This window comes from Cnephaeus nilssonii (genome assembly GCF_951640355.1).
Source record: "Cnephaeus nilssonii genome assembly, chromosome: 5".
In the NCBI taxonomy this organism is placed as follows: domain Eukaryota; kingdom Metazoa; phylum Chordata; class Mammalia; order Chiroptera; family Vespertilionidae; genus Cnephaeus; species Cnephaeus nilssonii.
The window spans coordinates 2,968,019-2,987,576 of record NC_137076.1 but is presented as its reverse complement, the minus strand read 5'-3'; the positions used below and the strand labels follow the sequence as shown (position 1 = coordinate 2,987,576).

At 54.2% G+C, this 19,558-nt stretch overlaps 1 protein-coding gene across 2 annotated transcripts in view; it reads left to right on the top strand.

Moving 5' to 3' along the window:
* Positions 1-19,558, top strand: part of LOC307098956 (bifunctional heparan sulfate N-deacetylase/N-sulfotransferase 4) — a 198,701-nt gene that overhangs the window by 104,354 nt on the left and 74,789 nt on the right. For both annotated transcript variants that reach the window (XR_013813490.1, XM_079770117.1), the window contains one exon: positions 16,806-16,991. Coding sequence is in view for 1 of the 2 variants with exons in the window: in XM_079770117.1 (XP_079626243.1) it covers positions 16,806-16,991 (186 nt within the window). In the remaining variant the exon portion in view is untranslated. The remainder of the gene's footprint in view (positions 1-16,805; positions 16,992-19,558) is intronic.

The following is a 19,558-nucleotide window of genomic DNA, read 5'->3' as shown; positions in this document are numbered from 1 at the left end:
GGGACACTCAGAAGCCAGGACCGTCCGAGAGGGACGTGGGGACACTCAGAAGCCAGGACCGTCCGAGAGGGACGTGGGGACACTCAGAAGCCAGGACCATCCAAGAGGGACGTGGGGACACTCAGAAGCCAGGACCGTCCGAGAGGGACGTGGGGACACTCAGAAGCCAGGACCATCCAAGAGGGACGTGGGGACACTCAGAAGCCAGGACCGTCCGAGAGGGACATGGGGACACTCAGAAGCCAGGACCGTCCGAGAGGGACGTGGGGACACTCAGAAGCCAGGACCGTCCGAGAGGGACATGGGGACACTCAGAAGCCAGGACCGTCCGAGAGGGACGTGGGGACACTCAGAAGCCAGGACCGTCCGAGAGGGACGTGGGGACACTCAGAAGCCAGGACCGTCCGAGAGGGACATGGGGACACTCAGAAGCCAGGACCATCCGTGAGGGACGTGGGGACACTCTGAACCTCACCTTTCACTGTTCCCAGGACGCAGCCTGTGGGCCCCCCGAGAGCCAGGAACAGCTCCTTTCTTATTAGATTACTACCTTTCTCCATCCAGATGACAAGCCCATCGACAGCATTACAATGGGGAGGGGGAGGCCCCGTGAGACGCAGGCGGCCCTGGCGGTCCTACTGCGCGTGACCAGTGCAGCCAGCTGGCTACTCGGTTATGTCTTCACGCTTCGGTGTTCTCCCTGAAATGGCGACCATTCCCTTTCTCATTCCCTAAATGACAGAGTTTGTATTTGATAATTAATTTATCAGCCGGGGTGACCACCGAGAGCATGGGGCTAGATCACTCCCAACCGACTCCAATTCCGAGGGGCCGTGTCCATGACGCCGCCACCCCAGATCCCGAAGCAGCGCCCTGACAGACTCCCCCAGCTGCAGCTGAGCCCAGATGGAAAGGGCTCTCCGAAGGAAAGGGCCGGTTTATACTGACAAAGGCCACAAGAGTCTGGGTCTCTCCTCCTCTCCCATCTGACAGCCCTCACTGCTCCTCGGTGTGACCTTCGCCGACGGAGGTTTATGGGCGAAAAGTACAGCTGTTCACACGTTTAAAAAGATGCTTCAAGCGGTATAATAGCCTCCGTCGGTATTTCCGAACTGGGTAAACGGTCAGTCCGCAGTGCCATTTGCAGAACTCCTCTGCGCTCCCTGGGTGGAGTTTGTGTGCGGTTGAACTACGTCTACAAAGCGTGAGAGAAACATGTGGCGAGGTGCTAAGAGATGGAGCTGCATCTGCTGCAAACACACGAGGCTGCGACTCCATGATCCAGTGAGGACGCTGTTCTGTTCCGTTAGGAGAGCTCTCCTCCTGGCGCGTCCTTCCGCGGCCAGAGGCGCGCAGTGGGACTGCAGGCGTGCCGCGTGGGCTGTGTGACGCATGTCTAATCCATGAGCACGTGGGGATGCAGTGGGAGTGTGTGGGGGGGGTGTTTGTGTGTGCACATATGTGTACGAAGCTTCACCCAGGGTCACATATGCCATGTGAGTGTGTGCTGTGTGTGGGGGTGTTAGTCAAATGAGGAGGAGGCACAGCCACGACTGTCATTAGCAGACACTGCACCAGTGTGGCTGTGGGTCCGGGAAATACGGGGGGGAGGGGCAAAAGTAGGTTTACAATTGTTCATTGTATTTTTTCCTTTTACTAAATCATACATTTTTGCTGCCATTCAGTTGTGTGAACGGATCACTTAATGGAAGCAGTGCCTCAGAGTTGACCACAGGCAGAGGGACACAGACAGCGGGGGGGACAGACAGAGGGGGTGCAGACAGGATGAGAAACAATGGCTCAGGTTAAAGTGCTCGGTGGGAAGTTACCAGAATCACTCCTGAGGTACCCACACCTGCTTCTCAAACACAGAGAAGTGCCTGGAGCATAAATCAACTTGAATTATTTCTTTTTTAAAAAATATTTTTTATTGATTTCAGAGAGGAAGGGAGAGGGAGAGAGAGAAATAGAAACATCAATGATGAGAGAGAATCATTGATTGGCTGCCTCCTGCACGCCTCCTACTGGGGATCAAGTCCACAACCCAGGCATGTGCCCTGACCAGAATCAAACCCAGGACCCTTCAGTCCACAGACCAACTCTCTATCCACTGAGCAACACCAGCCAGGGCAAATTATCTCTGTTTAGTCTACAATGGATTTGTGGGGAAAAGTAAGAAATGATGCTTTGTGTTAAGTGTCACAGACTCATTAAAATCTTCAAGTGAGGGCCCTTTCTGTACACTATTGGTCGGAGACCAAGAATACCCTGGAGGTGAAAGGTCACCTTTCACTGCATCGCCAACTTTGCCATAATGATGGGAGTTTTTCTGGACATTTTATCGAATGGCCAGAAACCTTCCTCATGAGAAATAAGCCAATGATTTGAAATAAAAGTGTAGGTGTCTAAATCCCGCTTTAAAAATGCTTCCTGCATTTCTAAACTCTTTATAAGTTTTTTTCATAATTGACACAATAACCCTGATATTAAAAATGCTGACATTTGAAATGTTTTCATAAAAGACCCAAACTCATCAAAGAGCGACAGTGGCAAATCTTTACATGTCACAGCGGCCTGCGCAGTAAGTCAGCTGTGGGAGGTCTCATCTATAATAATAAAAGTGTAATATGCAAATCGACAGAACGGCCCTCCGGACAACCTTCCGGATGAAGCTAGGGCTGCAGCCGCAAAGGCCTACTCTTGCACGAATTTTGTGCATCGGGCATCTAGTGTAAAAATAAAGACATGTGGCCCCGCCAGCCTGGCTCAGTGTTTGAGCAGCAACCAGGAGGTCAGGGTTCGATTCCAGGTCAAGGGCACATGCCCAGGTTTCGGGCTCCATCCCCAGTGGGGGGCATGCAGGAGGCAGCCGGTCAATGATTCTCTCTCATCATTGATGTTTCTATCTCTCTCTCCCTCTCCTTTCCTCTCTGAAATCCATAAAAATATATTTAAAAAAAAATAAAGGCGTGTGGTAGTGGAATTAAGCCCACGATGAGTCCTGCTGAGAGAGAGCTGCCCTCGTGGCTGTATGCCATGTCCTTCCTCACCGAAGGATGGCGTGACAGCCAGTGTTTGCAACAAACCCCGCTCCGTCTCCGCAGCCCTGCCTCTGCCCGCAGACTCCGCACCAACCTCGGGACCTGAGTGTGGGGATGGGGCCGCCTCTCTCAACGTGACACCCAGACTTCTGAGCAGTGTGCTGGGCTGGGGGGCGGCCTCCGGTCTTCTCCGCTTCCTCTCCTGCCTTAGGACCACCCTGCTGAGCTGTAAGCAGGATGGGTCCGGGGACCAGTGTTCTTGTCCCTGCGCTAGGCACAGCGCTGCTCTGTGACGGAGCTCCGTGGGCACCTCAGGCCCCACTGCTGTCCCTAGGACAGAGCTGCCCAGGAGCCCGAGGGCGACACACGCTGGTGGCCCCGCCCGCCTGGGAGCAGGGAGAGGGAGAGAGGAGCCCTGAGACCCTGGACGGGCCCACGGGGGTAGAGATTCCGTCCTCTAAGCTGGGACACGCAGGGTGGGGAGTGGGATTGTGGCTCAAATGCACGCCCTTGCACGGTTCTTACCGATCTTGGTGGATTTTCTTTTCTTTTCTTTTTTAATATATATGTTTATTGATTTCAGAGAGGAAGGGAGAGGGGGAGAGAGAGAAATATCAATGATGAAACACCGATCAGCTGCCTCCTGCACTCCCCCTACTGGGGATCGAGCTCGTAACCCAGGTATGTGCCCTTGATCAGAATCGAACCCGGGACCCTTCCATCCGAGGGCCCACGCTCTATCCACTGAGCCACACCAGTTGGGCGGATTTTCTTGAGTAAATGTTTTTTCATGTGCTATATGCCCTTAGTTCATTTCCCAAAGATTTTAGATGTGTTTTTGGTTGTTGGTTTTTAATAATTTCCAGCCGTTCGGGCTGCCTGGCTGGGAGATGGGACCACAGAGCTCCTCACAGCGCTATCAGAGCTCGGAGCCAAGTCTGGACCCTGACGGTTTGGGCCGCAGCCTGCTGGTCTCCAGTCCCCTGCCCCCACCCCCGTCTGTCCTATCCACACGGCCACACTGGTCCTGTTGACGTGGAACTAAGACCCTTCACATTTGACTCAGATCCCTTTGAGCTGCCTTTGAGGAGCCGCAAGCTGGGCACCGGCCCTGGCCCTGCCCCTGCCCCTGCCCCGGCCCCTGCCCCTGCCCCTGCCCCTGCCCCTGCCCCGGCCTCGGCCCTGCCCCTGCCCCTGCCCTGGCCCTGCCCCGGCCCCTGCCCCTGCCCCGGCCCCTGCCCTGGCCCCTGCCCTGGCCCTGCCCCTGCCCCTGCCCCGGCCCTGCCCTGGCCCTGCCCCTGCCTCTGCCCCTGCCCCGGCCCCTGCCCCGGCCCCTGCCCCTGCCCCTGCCCCTGGCCCTGCCCCGGCCCTGCCCTGGCCCTGCCCCTGCCTCTGCCCCTGCCCCGGCCCCGGCCCTGCCCCTGCCCTGGCCCTGCCCCGGCCCCTGCCCCGGCCCCTGCCCCTGCCCCGGCCCCTGCCCTGGCCCTGCCCCAGCCCCGGCCCTGCCCTGGCCCTGCCCCGGCCCCTGCCCCTGCCCTGGCCCTGCCCCGGCCCCTGGCCCTGCCCCTGCCTCGGCCCCTGCCCCTGCCCTGGCCCTGCCCCTGCCCCTGCCCTGGCCCTGCCCCTGCCTCTGCCCCTGCCCCGGCCCCTGCCCCGGCCCCTGCCCCTGCCCCGGCCCCTGCCCCTGCCCCTGCCCCTGCCCTGGCCCTGCCCCTGCCTCTGCCCCTGCCCCGGCCCCTGCCCCGGCCCCTGCCCCTGCCCCTGCCCTGGCCCTGCCCCTGCCTCTGCCCCTGCCCCGGCCCCGGCCCTGCCCCTGCCCCTGCCCTGGCCCTGCCCCGGCCCCTGCCCCTGCCCCGGCCCCTGCCCTGGCCCCTGCCCTGGCCCTGCCCTGGCCCTGCCCTGGCCCCTGCCCCTGCCCCTGCCCCGGCCCTGCCCCTGCGCCACGGCTCCGTCTCATTCTCGGGGACGGGGACCCCAAGGCCTGCCACCACACTCGGCTCTGCTCCTTCTCCCGTGCGCTGCCTTTGGGTTGACCCCCAGGCCCCTCTCTTCCACAGATCACAGCTGGGCCAGCTCCATGCAGGCCCGGGGGTTCCTGGACTTGGAGGAGCCCTTCCCACCTCCAGTCCCACATCACACACACCCTCCCTCGAACAGAGCGGAGGTCACGTTGAAGACGCGTTTAGTGACCGCATCTTGAGTCAGTTCAATGCCATGCTCTCCAGCCTGAGAAAGGACGAAGTGTGTATGTGTGTATGTGTGTGTGTATGTGTGTATGTGTGTGTGGCGGGGGGGGGGGGGGGGGAGGACAGCGGCCTGGCCTCTGCTCCTCCACCTCAGAGGGAGTGACTGTGTTTTAGCTCCAATGGATGGACCACTGTTCTTTTCTTACTTTTTTTTTTTTTTTAGATATTTTTATTGATTTCAGAGAGGAAGGGAGAGGGAGAGAGAGAGAGAAACGTCAATGATGAGAGGGAATCATGGATCGTCTGCCTCCTGCACGCCCCACACTGGGGATGGAGCCCACAACCCGGGCATGTGCCCTGAATGGAATTGAACCCTGACCTCCTGGTTCATAGGTCGGGCGGGCCCACTTTTCTTTACCTCATTCTTACCTTTGCTCCATGCACTGCACCACCCTCACTCTCCCCCCAGACCCGCCTCCTGGTTTAGGGAGAAGCCCTGTGATGGGAAAGCAGCAACGTGGGGGTCACCCCCCCACACACACTGATGGACCAGAATTGCTGGGCTGGGCTTTCTAGTTCAAACCCACCCCAGTGCTGGAGATAATCTGCGTGTTAAATCGGTTGTGTCTTTGTTTTGTGACAGTGTTTTAAATCCTAAAGCTGGGTCAGCAAAAAGGTACTTTTAAATGTACAAAAGCATTACATAATGAAATAAAAATCAATGCTATTTCCTTGGGAGAAAGAGCAGTGAAAACTTTGCTAAGTGTTTAGGACATGGAATGTCCCTGTGATTGTGAACATAGTTGGTTCTCCTCGCTGGAAACCTGTGATGAGTGAATGGCCTTGGGAGGGAGGAGAGGATGCAGCCGTGGCGGGGAGAGCAGGGCAGCAGGCAGCAAGCCGGAGGCGGAGTCACGTGCCCATCGCTGATTCTGTCAGGGAGCATGCACCCTGGCCCTGCAGGGGGCGTTTTATCACAGCTTGAGGGGTTTCCTGCCCCATGCGGTCAGGAGAGAGGCCTCTTCCTCCTTATGTCTGTTGATTAGTTTTGCTCTTTAGGTTAAATACTCAGCGTTTCTTATACCAGCTCACCGTCCCCTGCCCACCCCCCCCCCCCCCGGGGCAGTGCTGTCTGTCCCGCTCTCTGTGCCTTCCTGCGACTGCCCTGTGTCTTGTTCAGGAGATCTGTGATGGCACCCAGACTCAGCCTCTCATGTCCATTTGTCGCTGAAAAGTTTCAGGGTCTGGGCAATTTAGTGGCTTCACCATCTCCAAGAGCCGCTTCCCGACATGCTCAGCTGCTGCTTTTACATGAATCCGTGCACACTGGCCCGGCTGGGGTGGCCCAGGTGGGTGAAGCATCGTCCCCGTACCAAAGTGTTGCCAGTCCAGGTCCAATTCCCGGTCAGGGCATAGCCCGGCTTGTGGGCTCGACCCCAGTGTGGGGCCTGCAGGAGGCAGCTGATCAGTGATTCTCTCATCGTTGATGTTTCTGTCTCTCTCTTCCTCTGCTTTCCTCTCACTCTTAAATCAATAAAAACATTTAAAATTTAATTAATTCATTAATTAAAGCAGACTATGCATCTTTCACATTTGTCACAAGTTCTGAAGGTTCCGCTGTTAACACAAACAGCTGTGCTGCGTGGGCCCTGGCCCTGCTCGCTGACCTGCTGACCTGACATGGGCCTTCTGCCCCTAACCCTCACCCTGGGGCTGTTGAGTTCTGTGTCCACTTCAGCTTCGGCCTGTGGTTCGGGCCGATGGCTTCCCTGTGGCCACACTCACACTGTCTGAGCCCAGCAGCCAGATCCCGTCTCCTTCAGACGAAGCCGTCAAACCCGAGGACACTGAGGGCCCTGATGTTTTCAAAATCCTATGACGTGAGCTGCCCTGAGCTTGGGCATCAGCTACCGCCAGCTCCTCAGGCCTGTCTCCACGGCGACGGGGAACGCTCAGCTCACGGGGGAGTGACTTGGCGGGTCACACAGAGAACCACCCTCCACTCCGCCCCGCTCTCCCCAGCCCAGGGCCCCTCACCTGGGCCATGCCGCGCCCCAAGCCAGAGCTGATGGTCTGGGACAGCCGACAGTGTCTCCCCAGGTCACAGGAGCCAACCTGCGGCCCTGTTTAGACAATGGTCTTTGTCACCCACCGTCCATACCACTAAGGGAATACATGTGCCCTCTGCAAAGGTGAGTAGCTAGCTGTTGAAGGACACAGAGCTGTCTCTATTGCGAGTAGAGGTTGCATAAAGCTTTAAGGATTAATATGGAAGATCAGAGTGTATAAGTGGCAGAGTGATCAGTTTGTTGCATGGCAAGTGAAATATTTCTTTTAAAATATATTGTTATTGATTTTAGAGAGAGAGGGAGAGAGAGATAGAAACATCAATGATGAGAGAGAATCATCAGTCAGCTGCCTCCTGCATGCCCCCTACTGGGGATGGAGCCCATAACCTGGGCATATGCCCTGACCCAGACTAGAACCATGACCTCCTGGTTCATAGGTCAATGCTCAACAACTGAGCCACGCCTGCTGGGCAACAAGTGAAGACATTTTGATTTCCCTTTCAGCTATCCACTGCAACGTACTGGGATTTGACAAGTAGGATGAGATTGTTTACTAAAGTTCTTAGCTACCTCATCAAGCTGTCTACAGGTTCTCAATTCCTGTTCTCACCAAACCTACAACATAAAAAATAGGATGAGCTTTTTGCCTGCAAATTAGAATTGGTATTTCATTAGCTATTAATATTCATATTGCTTAGCACTGGATTTAGAGAAAAAAATGCCTTTTCTTGTCATGGGTTTTGTCATGGAAAGTCCTTGACTTGCTGGTCTTATATTGGCAGGTAGATGAAAAAATTTCCCTTAGGCAGAACATCTCTACAATACATATTTATCTATTTGATTTTCCTAGCAGAGAGCAACATCACACCCCCATCCCCCACATTTCTATTTTAGCTGCAGCAGCTTTGTTCTGCCCATCAGCTATTTTATTTCTGAACATGTCTAACCTCAAAGGAATAAATACCACCTACAAAATGCACTCTAATATTGGGCAGCAGTAATGGAAGGAAATGAACTATTTATATCCCTCAAAACACATGGCTGTGAGCCTGTCGGGCTGCAGCTCTCCGTTCTGGCACCTGCGGCCATTCCTCTGGTTCGGGGTGAAGCCTGGGAAGACGTCCTTCCTGCTTCTCAGTGTTTATGTGTTTACGTCGATTAGCCAGAGGGGCTCCAGCTCTTCCCGAGGCTGATGCCTGGGGCAGTTGCAGCAGCGATTTCCCCCCAGACAAGCTAATAACCGCTTACCGCAGTTGCGCATGTCTAATGGAATTGTTAAGCACGAATGAATATTTCCTCTACGTATTAAGTTTTGTTTATATTGTACAGAACAATGAACTGCGCTCAAAATACAAAATAAAAAGTCACGTTCCTCTGAATAAAACAAAACCTTAGCTATTTTTACACGTAAAAATTGTGTGTGACCCCGTGAGGGCCACTAGCTAATTGTCAGTGTTCGGTAAGCTCGTGTTTTTGGCGTCAAACCACTCTTGGTTCAAGTTTCATTTTTGCCAATTACTAGGTGGATGACCTTAGCAAATGACTTAAAATTCCTGCGCCCGATTTTTAAATATGTAAGATGGGGATGATGGGAGTTCCTACCACGTAGAGTTTTGTGAGGGTTTGATGCGATGTGTCTGTGTCTGTGTAACGCTTATCAAACTGCTGGTACATAGTGTTTCAAAAAGCATTTGTCACCATCACCATCATTATAATCATCACCATCATCACCATTATTATCATCACCATCATCATCAACATCATCAACACCATCATCATCATCACCATCAACACCACCATCATTATCATCACCATCATCATTACCATCATCACCACCAACATCATCATCACTATCACCATAATCATCATCATCACTGTCATCATCTTTACCATCATCATCTTCACGGCTGCCATCACTTTCAACATATTTCTTCAAGAAGTATACGCTCATTCCTTTTGAAATAAGAGGAGGAGGAGGAGGAAGATAAAACCACCGGGTGACTTTTTGCATCTTTGGCCTGCAGGTTGGGAGCAGATATGAGACATTCGCATTTGCCTTGCAGCCCTCCACCTACGCATAATTCAACACTGAATGTGATCACTAATAGGCGATAAAGGGTTTGGTGCTACCTGCAGTCTTATATCCTGTCCCCCAGAATAAGGGTCTTATATCCTGTCCCCCAGAATAAGGAGGAACTACTGTACCCATTTCCGTATCCTTGCTTTTGGATGAATCCAGAGTTTGCTTGTGGAGCCAGTGTCCAGCTAAAGGACTGATTTCTCGGCTTTTGTTTTAGGTAGGGGCATTTAACATAGTTCTGGCCAATGAGATGAATGTGTGAGTCACGGTATGGGCCTTCCAGGAAAGGGGGTTCGACACACTGACTCTGCTCTCTGCCCTTGGCCTTTGTTTCTGTCTCTTGCCCTGTTTACAGCCCGATTGGCTGGAACTAAGGGGTTCATCGCACAACTATGGAGGAAAGGCCGAGGGACTCAGGAATCTCACCCCTGGCACTCGGGCTTCTGAACCAACCGCCTAGCTCCAGACTAACTCAAGAAAAATAAGCTCTTCTTTGTAATCTACTGTTTCGGTTTCCAGTTTGTGTTTCTGGCACACAGTTGGAGCCCGGCGTGATGGGCACAGAGTGTTTGCATTTTTTTTTAATTGCCCCATTATCTAAAATTTGTAGACTCATAAAAGGCATATCTATATAGAATACCTGAACGTAATGACCCAACACTCCTTAAGGAGTGTTGATAGTGAGATTTTATGCCTATTTACCAATCAATTATTAGATAGCAGTTTTGTGAGCAGATTCTTAAAATAGTCAATAATACATAATGAGCTTTCACTGACTTGTTTTAATTTTATTATTTCAATGACCAAACTTGTTTTCAATTCTAAAATGACTGTGACATAGTCAAGAGCCAAGATTTTTAAGAGATTTTATCATTATTTAACTCCTGCCGTACTGAGCATACACTATACAAATTAGATAATCCACCAAACACACATGGTAAAAAAAGTTACCATGTTCTTCTTTTTTTTTTTCCTTTTTTTTTTTTCTCTTTTGTATTTTTCAATTTGAAAAAGTCTTTCAGCCTGATTGTTTGTCTTACGCTCGTCTATCCTGGGCGGACATTTCCCTCACTCCACGGTACCTCCTTCCAGTTGGCACTTCAGTTCCCACAGCGTTCCTGCAGTGACCTGAGCACGATGAGGAGTGAGAGGTTGTTTCCGGGCACGTGCAAGTGGAGGGCTGGGAGCTGGTTAATGATGTGAGAGGCGGGCTGTGCTGGACGTGAAGTCATTTGAGATGAGAGTGGCACCTACACTTTGATATCCAAATATGATGCCACTTTAACATGATGGTGATCAAATGGAAATATACTGTTTTGGTCTGGTTTTTGTTTGAAACATGTCTACAGAAAAGTACAGTAATTGAGTCATCTTTATAGGAAGTTAGTTAAGTGGCCATAATTAATTTAACATGCAGGTACCATTTATTAACATAAAATTACATTTCGTTTGATGAAATGTAGCCTATCTCACATGGTAGTCAAGGTTTCATAAAATTGAAGACAACCACAGACAAGAATTAATTTAACTCTTAGAGAGGCCTAGGATGTCCTGGAGGTCAGATGTAATAATACCCTGAATATAGCTGAATATGGAAGACAGGGAGGAACCACCAACCAGAAGGATGATTCACACCCACCCCAAATGCTTAAGGCACGTTTCCATAAATGCATTACGCTCACATTAAAGGGGGAAACTGACTCCTAAGGGGAATCTCATCTTGATGCAAAAATAATATTGGAAATAGGTTCCATTGCTCAGGGAGAGTAATAGTTGATGCAAATCTATGTCTGCAAAGGGATGTGTTTAAATTAGTGATTCTGAACCATCGTCTGTGTAATCATGGGAACATCCTAAATGTTTGGAATTTCTGTAAAGTAGAAAATGAAGAGCATTTTAGCCAGCATCATGAAAGACAAGTCTCCCTCTTCCATCTACTTTGCACGCACACAAGCACGCACACACACACACACCTCACCTTGTACCTACGAACACCAGTGCTTTGCTCCATGAACTTAGGCAATCAGGTGGAAGATTTTTAAAAAACAAACCATTCGATGTGTGTGGGGTGTAAATGCTCAGGTGCTAAGAATGGAGTTAAGATAAATCAGGTGTTGTATTTGCCTGAAACAAAACTCCAAATGAACCTGTTGTGAAAATGGTGTGGTGTGTGTGAAGGGAAGTTATTCTGAGGACCTTCTTTTTGCTTGTTTGTGCTGGTAGTAACTATGGAAACGAGGTCACAGTGGGATGGGCAATGCTATTCCTCTTTACCTGGCTCTTCACTCACTGAGGACTCTTGGGTGTTAGCACCTCTCCCGGTTAGACATTGTGAGGCGCTCTAAACACTTACTGTCCGGCGCCGTTCCCCTCGTTGCTAAAGTTGACCTTTCCGTGCAGCTGAGGTGATGAGGGGGCACAGGTGTGGACGTGCCCCTGTGCCGCCCCCCTCAGTCCTGCCTCCCTCATCAGCTCTGCCCTGGCTCCGCGTCAGCGCCTTCCTGAAATACACCTGACGTCTGGGCACTTCCTGGTTCGTCCTAGTCCCCGCGAAGCTGCAACCCCACTGGAACCCAAGTCTCTCCTCCTCCAGCCCGCACCCCTCGATCTGAACGTGGCCAGACCAGCTTTCAGCGTCTTCACTTAGAAGTGGTGATGCTGAACGCCTAGGACTCAACATTGTACAGAGCTCACACCCCTCCTCACACCAGCCCCTCCCCACACACCCGCCCCTCCCCACACACCCGCCCCTCCCCACATACCTGCTCCCTCCTCACAGCCCAGGGATGGTCTTCTGAGAAAACTGCCATCAATTAGGAAAGAGCTTCAGATGTTCCCATGACAACTGGGGCTTCGTCAGGAAGACAGAAAGGAAACGTAATCGGAAGTTGTTCTGTTGGAACCATGTGATGGTCTCCAGTGAAATGCAGTCACTAGAACGTCTTTGCAGCCAGGCACCCGGTGGCCACGATGTGCGGTGGATGCTTTGAGCAGGCGGTTACCACCAACAATGTGAACTGCTCCCAGGGCCCACGGTGCTGGCAGCCGGGAGGGGACCCCCGGGGCTTCCGCGTCGGAACACGAGTGGAAGGCCCGGCCGTGACAAGGCCACGCTCCCTCCTCCTGTCCCCCTCCTCCTATCCCCCTCCCCCCATCCTCCCTCACCGCAGCGCTGTCCCCGCTCCCAGAACCTTCCATTGCAGCCAACACGCGTGGTCTGTCTGCTGCCCACGGTGCCCTGAGGACCTCCCGGCCCGGCACCATCTCCAGGCCCCTTAGAGGAGCTCCCGAGAGGTGGGCACACTCAGCCCCCCTGTTCCAGCTCCACCTGCCCCTCTCGGGTCCACCCAGCGAGCTCCCCTCCTGCCCTGGGGCGGTCCCTGCTTCACTGACCATCACCCACCCTTAACGTGGGGGACTCAGGTCTCCCTGGGAGCCCCTCGCCCCGATCGCCTCCCATTCCCTCCTGGACACGGTCTCCTGCATCTCCCACAACCCTTCCTCAGGGCACTGCGGCTTCTCTTCCCTCTGACCTCCCAGTGACACTGAGCCCCACGTGCTGTACCCCAACTTCTTCTCTCTGCTTCTACGCGTCCTGTGGGGGACCTTAATGAGTCTCATGACTTTAGGTAAAACGTGTGTGGGTGAGTCGGGGAGGCGAGAGCTCAGCTAAAGTCTCGGCTCTGATGCTCAGCGGCTTCTCGGCTCCCCCGACGGCCGCTGTGCCCTCTGCCCTAGGGCCTGCGTCCTGCCTCCTCCGTCCTCCGTGATGGAAACAGTGTGTGGTTGCCTGCCCCACCGTCCACCTGCCAGCTCAGCCTGGCCGGCCCGCACGGCACATGAGAATAAGAGCACTCTCACAGCCACGTGTGCCACCTGGACCCCGCGCCAGGCCCCCCAGGTTGCTTCAGGAACCTTCTACCTGCACTGACTCCCAGCTTCCTCCTCACTCCCTTCCTCAGCTCCCAGGGAGCAGCCGAAGAACCTCTGCTTCAGTGGTGGGCAAGAAGGACCCTCTCTGCTCCGAAGTGCCCCCTCCCGTAGCTCCTCCACTCCATGGGGCCACGCCAGCAATGCCACAGCGACTACACGGACCTGCAGGATGCACCACGTCACGGACTTAGTCATGGACTTAGTTATGATGTAGTCACAGACGTGGTCACAGACATGGTCACAGACTTAGTCATGATTTGGTTGTGGACTTGGACACAGCAGTAGTGAGTTGTTACAGAAGCTGAGTCTGTGAGTCTAGAGGATACTTGGGGTAGAATTCTAGCTGTGACATCTGTGAGCGTGGCCACGCGTGCCCCCTCTCTGAGCCACAGTTCCCACATCGACAGTGACATCCAGGCCACCCCACAGGTAATCTTGAGGACCACATTCCACATGGATGTGAAACGCTTCCCGAGGATCGGGTACTGAGTGCTGTAAGCTGATGCGATTGAAGAAAAATTATGAGACCATGTGGATTACATTAGGGATTGGGTGCTAACTACAATTTATTCTATTCTAGTTTTTGAAAAATGGCGACCCTATTTGTATGTAGCCTGTGAATTAGCACATTACCTCATTTTCCAATCACCTGGGAACTTGAGGTCTCGGGGAATCAGGTCAAGTTAAACCCCCGGCAAACATTTCTGGGGCCACGTTGGCTTGTCATAGAGTTTCCTCGATCTTTTAAGAGAGGTTGTTTTGACAACTACTCAAACCATATCTGAATGTTTATTCTGACATTTATATTTTGTTTTTATAGTTTCAAATGCGTCCTATATTTACATTGGAGAGCCTCTCACGCTTTGTAATTTGGGGATCTTGTGTGAGTCTGATGTTCAGTTTGCTCTTGGTTGTGGGTCTGTGTAGAGCCGGCCTTAAGCTCTGGACAGAAGAGAAAGAAGGCTCCTAGCCAGCAGGCCCGTCGGTCACAGGAAAGGAGGGACTGGGGAGTAACTTTTCATTGTGGGTTATCGTTTAGACGGGAAAAGCATAAACTCCTAATTACGTGGGGTGATTGATACCCGGCTGCCTCGGGTTGTCAGGGAGAAGGCGACCCTGTGAGCAGAATAACTTGAGCCCGAAATCAATAAAAACAATAAAGTCCCCCGGCTGCCCCGCCTCCTCCCCGCCCAGCCGAGGGCTTCTCACCCTCTGGGCCCCCAGCAGAGCTCTGGATCCTCCACTGCCCGTGGCCGTGGCCGCGAGGAGCCGGGCTTCCTGGGGACTCAGCTGCTGGGTATTTCAATCCCCTCCGTGATGGTGGTTCTCACCCCTTTGTTTCTGGGAGGTACCTGCTCACTGAGTGTCCCCGGCCCCAAGTGTGGGCTCAGGCCCTCCAGGGACAGACAGGAGGGCCGGCTGTGAGGGCCGGCGGTCAGGGCCACGCGCTGCCGCTGCTGCTCCTCCTTCTCGGCACAGGGCTGCTGCAAACCGCCGGTGAGCCACTGGGAAGGGTCCCAGCCTCCAACACCCTGCTTTGCCCTTTCCCGCAGACCTGGGCCTCTGAGCAGCCTGTGCTCCGGGCCACCCCAGACAGCGCTCAGCCCCGCACCCCAGGAGGCCCTCCCGGGAAGCGCACCTGCCTAACCCAGGGCAGCTCCTGGCAGCTCCCCGATGCCACGCATCCCCTTTGTGACCATTCACTGGGCATCGAGGCCCCAGGGAGGTGTCAGGGACATAATGGCCGCCCCCACCCCTCACCCCATAGCTTCCACGGCTTTGTTACTGGACTTCCCACCTTGCCTCGTCCCGAAAACTCAGCTCTGGGAAAAGTGTGATTTTTCGGCTCCTGCCAGGAACAGAATTGTCCCCTGTGCCTAGCGAGAGACTGGGCTCATTTTATAGCATTGATTTCAAAACCCGTCTCTCTCCGGGGTCATTGATCATAATAGATGTCAGGAAACGCAGTCTCTTCTGGGTGAGGAGAGGCGGGAGGCTGGGCAGTGAGGGTCATGGCGGGAAGGACGGGCAGCAGGAGGGGAGGCCCATCCTAGGGGCTGAGTGTGGCTGAGCCCTGGAGCCTCAGACCGAAGCTCATTGTGCCTCATCCGCCAGGTACCAGGAACTAGGGGGGATCCGCCAGGCACTAGGAACTAGGGGTGTGACTGCGCTGGCTTCGGCTGCTCCCAGCGGACTTGCGGGTTATTTATGGCCTCAGTGAGGAGTCTATCCACAGAGGTCTTCGTAGAGCAGAGGAGCCTTTAAAGGGAGAACTATAAAGACGCACAATTAGACAACTGCAGGTCTAAAGCAGGAACCTCGCGATATGAAACCATTCTTCGAGGATTTGTTCATATCCTCGTGTTACGTTTATACCTGTGACCTTCGGGGTCGGCTGTTTGCCCAAAGCGACTGTCCCCTGTGAAGGCTGTGTCCCCTGAAGACAAAGGGAGCTGGGGGCCAGCGGGGGACCTCGGCTTCCCTGTCCTGCCCTCTGTCCCTGACGTCACTGCACTGGCCTGCCTTGTCCCGGTGGGAGCCAGCCCTCCCCAGCAGGCACCGCCCCCCCACCTGCCATCTGCATGCACAGCGGCTGCCCAGGCACCGCCCCCCCCACCTGCCATCTGCATGCACAGCGGCTGCCCAGGCACCCCCCCCCCCCGCCACCTGCCACTGGGTCCTTCTCGCAGAGGTGGGAGCAGACACGCCCTGGTGCTCAGCCAGCATCCTGCCTGCACCTTCCATACAACCAATCCCAACCCCACGTCAGCGGGGAAAGCTCATCACTGCGTGGTTCATACTCACCTTCTGCTCGTCAGCATCACAGACACTCACTCACCACACTCATGCACACTCGTAGCCGCGTCACACTCACACACAACCTACACACACTCAGACACACATGTACACACACCCCTCACACACACCACAGACATACACAGATATACACACACACTCATGCACAGTCAATTACTCACACACTGCACATACACACACACGCACACACACATACCTCACACATACACACACAATCATGCACAGTCAACATACACACTCACACATTGCACATACACACACACTCACACACAACACACATATGCACACACATACACTCACACACACCACACATATGCACACACATACACACATGCACACTCACACTCACACGCACACACACCACCACACGCACACACCGTGCTCCACAGTCTCTCGTATGGGCACGGTGTCACTTTTCTCTGCACCCGTCTGAGGAAGGGCCTGCTTATTCCTCTCCCCCAGCTCTCCGCCCTCAGAGCTCAGAATCAGCCTCCACACCCGCGGGCCCCGTGTGCCCCGCCGCCACCCAGTCCGAGCCTGTCCGCCGCAAGCTGCTGACGGGCGTGGCTACGTGTGCTCTGCTTCCCCCCCCCCCCCGGGGCGGAGACCGGACGTGCCCACCCGGAGGCATGGCACCTGCGCCGAGTGCCCACCACACGTGACGTCCGGTCTCTTTCAGGAGCACGGGATTCCCGTCGACATGGGCTACGCGGTGGCCCCGCACCACTCGGGCGTCTACCCGGTGCACGGGCAGCTGTACGCGGCCTGGAAGCAGGTGTGGGGCGTCCAGGTGACCAGCACGGAGGAGTACCCGCACCTGAAGCCGGCGCGGCATCGCAGGGGCTTCGTCCATGACGGCATCATGGTGAGCGCCGGGGGGTGGGCACCCCAACTCCCTCACACAGCACCCCATCTCCCTCACACAGCACCCCAACTCCCTCACACAGCACCCCATCTCCTCACACAGCACCCCATCTCCCTCACACAGGACCCCAACTCCCTCACACAGCACCCCAACTCCCTCATAGCACCCCAACTCCCTCACACAGCACCCCAACTCCCTCACACAGCACCCCATCTCCCTCACACAGCACCCCAACTCCTTCACAGCACCCCAACTCCCTCACACAGCACCCCAACTCCCTCACACAGCACCCCATCTCCCTCACACAGCACCCCAGCTCCCTCACAGCACCCCATCTCCCTCACACAGCACCCCAACTCCCTCACACAGCACCCCACTTCCCTCACACAGCACCCCATCTCTCTCACACAGCACCCCAGCCCTCACAGCACCCCACTTCCCTCACACAGCACCCCAGCTCCTGCCGTCCGTGGCGGTGACAGGCCACAGGGGCTGCGCTGGCCGCACGCTGGCCCCTGAATCTGGGGGTGGCCTTGGAAAGCGCAGGACAAGCTCCATGTCTTGGGAATGGTTTCCCACGGCGGCAAGTCCCCGCAGCGTCAGGACTGAAGCTCTGCCCCAGACCCTGGCTCTTCCTGGGAATTTCTGGGTCTGTTGGGTGGTGGTTTTACTGAGCAATTTCCAGGCAGAGGGGGGGTTTCATAGGTCAAGAATGCCCCCCGCCCAAGTCAGGGCACCGTCAGCTGACAGCCCATCCACGCAGCACAGAGGCTGGAGTTCTCCCTCCGTCCACGTAGCTCCTGGCCTGGAAGTGTCTTAGGACACTTAATTCTCGTCTCTCTCTCCCTCCTTTACGACAAAATCAAAGGCATATGTTTTCTCTTCGGGCGTATTAATTGAAAAACCAATCATAATCTGATGCGAGAATGATGTGTGATCCCTTTACATGAGGATAAAAACAGTTGCGTTTTAGATGGAAACTCATGATTATTGATTAGAATGACAACATAGTATTCTTTACTCTGAGATAGAATAGCCATCTTAAAATGCCCATCTCACTTCGGGCCGCTGCCTGGGTCCCAGCAAACTGACCAGTGTTCTCCCTCCTTTAACTGTTCCCACCCTCCCAGCCAGCTCTGGGATTCCCCTTAGGATTGCCCACCTGCCCTGCCCCCTGTCTGGGTCATCGCTACCGAAACCACAGGAGAAGCAAACCGCTCACTGTTGTACCCAGGAAGCATTCCTGGCTTATTGTCAATCGATGCCGCACACCTGAGGCTCGATGGAGCTGTTGATGGTGAGATGGTGGGAGCGATGTTCATGGGACTAGGAGGTAGGAGGTATGGGGAGTGTCCCTCCTGTCATTCAGACCAGAGAGAAGGGACCCGCTGCATGACCATGGGACAGATCCTATCTAATAAGAGCCTAATATGCAAATTGACTGGACTACAAAACAACCAGTCGCTATGATGCGCACTGACCACCAGGGGGCAGATGCTCCATTCAGGAGCTGCCCCCCGGTGGTCAGTGCACTCCCACAGGGGGAGCGCCGCTCAGCCAGAAGCCAGGCTCACAGCTGGCGAGCGCAGCTACGGTGGCCGGAGCCTCTCCCACCTCCGCTGCAGGCAGGTGGTAAGGAGTGAGGGGTCCCACCCAGACTGAAAGCCCCGGACTGCGAGAGGGATGTCTCACTGCTGGCTTAGGCAGGAGGGCGCAGGCCAGGCTGAGGGACCCCCCCGCCCAGGGCATAAATCTTATGCATCGGGCCTCTAGTTATGAAATAAAAACATTTCTTTTAACCAATATTACATGCATCTGTTTACCTTGACTTTTCTTACAAGCTATTATGAAAATTAAGCAAAGAATAAATAAAATTACACCTACTCTGTACAACTGGATGCATCTTCCCATTAGATTATGAGTAGTTTATTATTTCAAATAAGTTCTCAGAATAAAAGTACTTACTTGCCTTCTCTGTGGCATGTTCAGATTTACAACAGAATTAACCACAGAATATGCCCGAAGCAATCATCAGATCACGTGGCTACTTCTGTGATTGACATTTCAATTCTGAGTACAGTGAGAACAGCACAAATCAAGGTGGGGGAGTGATGAGAACCCATCGAGTCCCGGAGCCGAGAGCTGTGTCCAACCATAACTCAGAGGCAAGGAGAGAACGCCCAATGCCCCGGAAGTGGAACCTGGGGAACCCCCTCCTTTGAGTTAACTTACCCAAAGAAGGCCTGAATTTGGCCAACCCTTTCACCTAGTGAGCTCAACGGGGAGGGGGGAGATTTATAGGCCTGAGTGCAAAGGCTTTAGCACATCGATGCCACAAAGACGGACACGTGGGTCTCAGAGCAAATTCAGCCTGAGCACGGCTGGGGCAGGTGACACACGGACGCTGTCCTACTTCAGACACCCCGTGAGGAGGCAGGTCTTTGGGAGAGACAACGATGCTGGGAACAGAGGCAGCAGGAGAAGAGGAGCCCAAGCAGGAGGTGGAGGGACTCACGGAGGAGCCACAGGCTGAGCCTCCGGGCTGTGCAGGGCTGTGAGGAGGGACA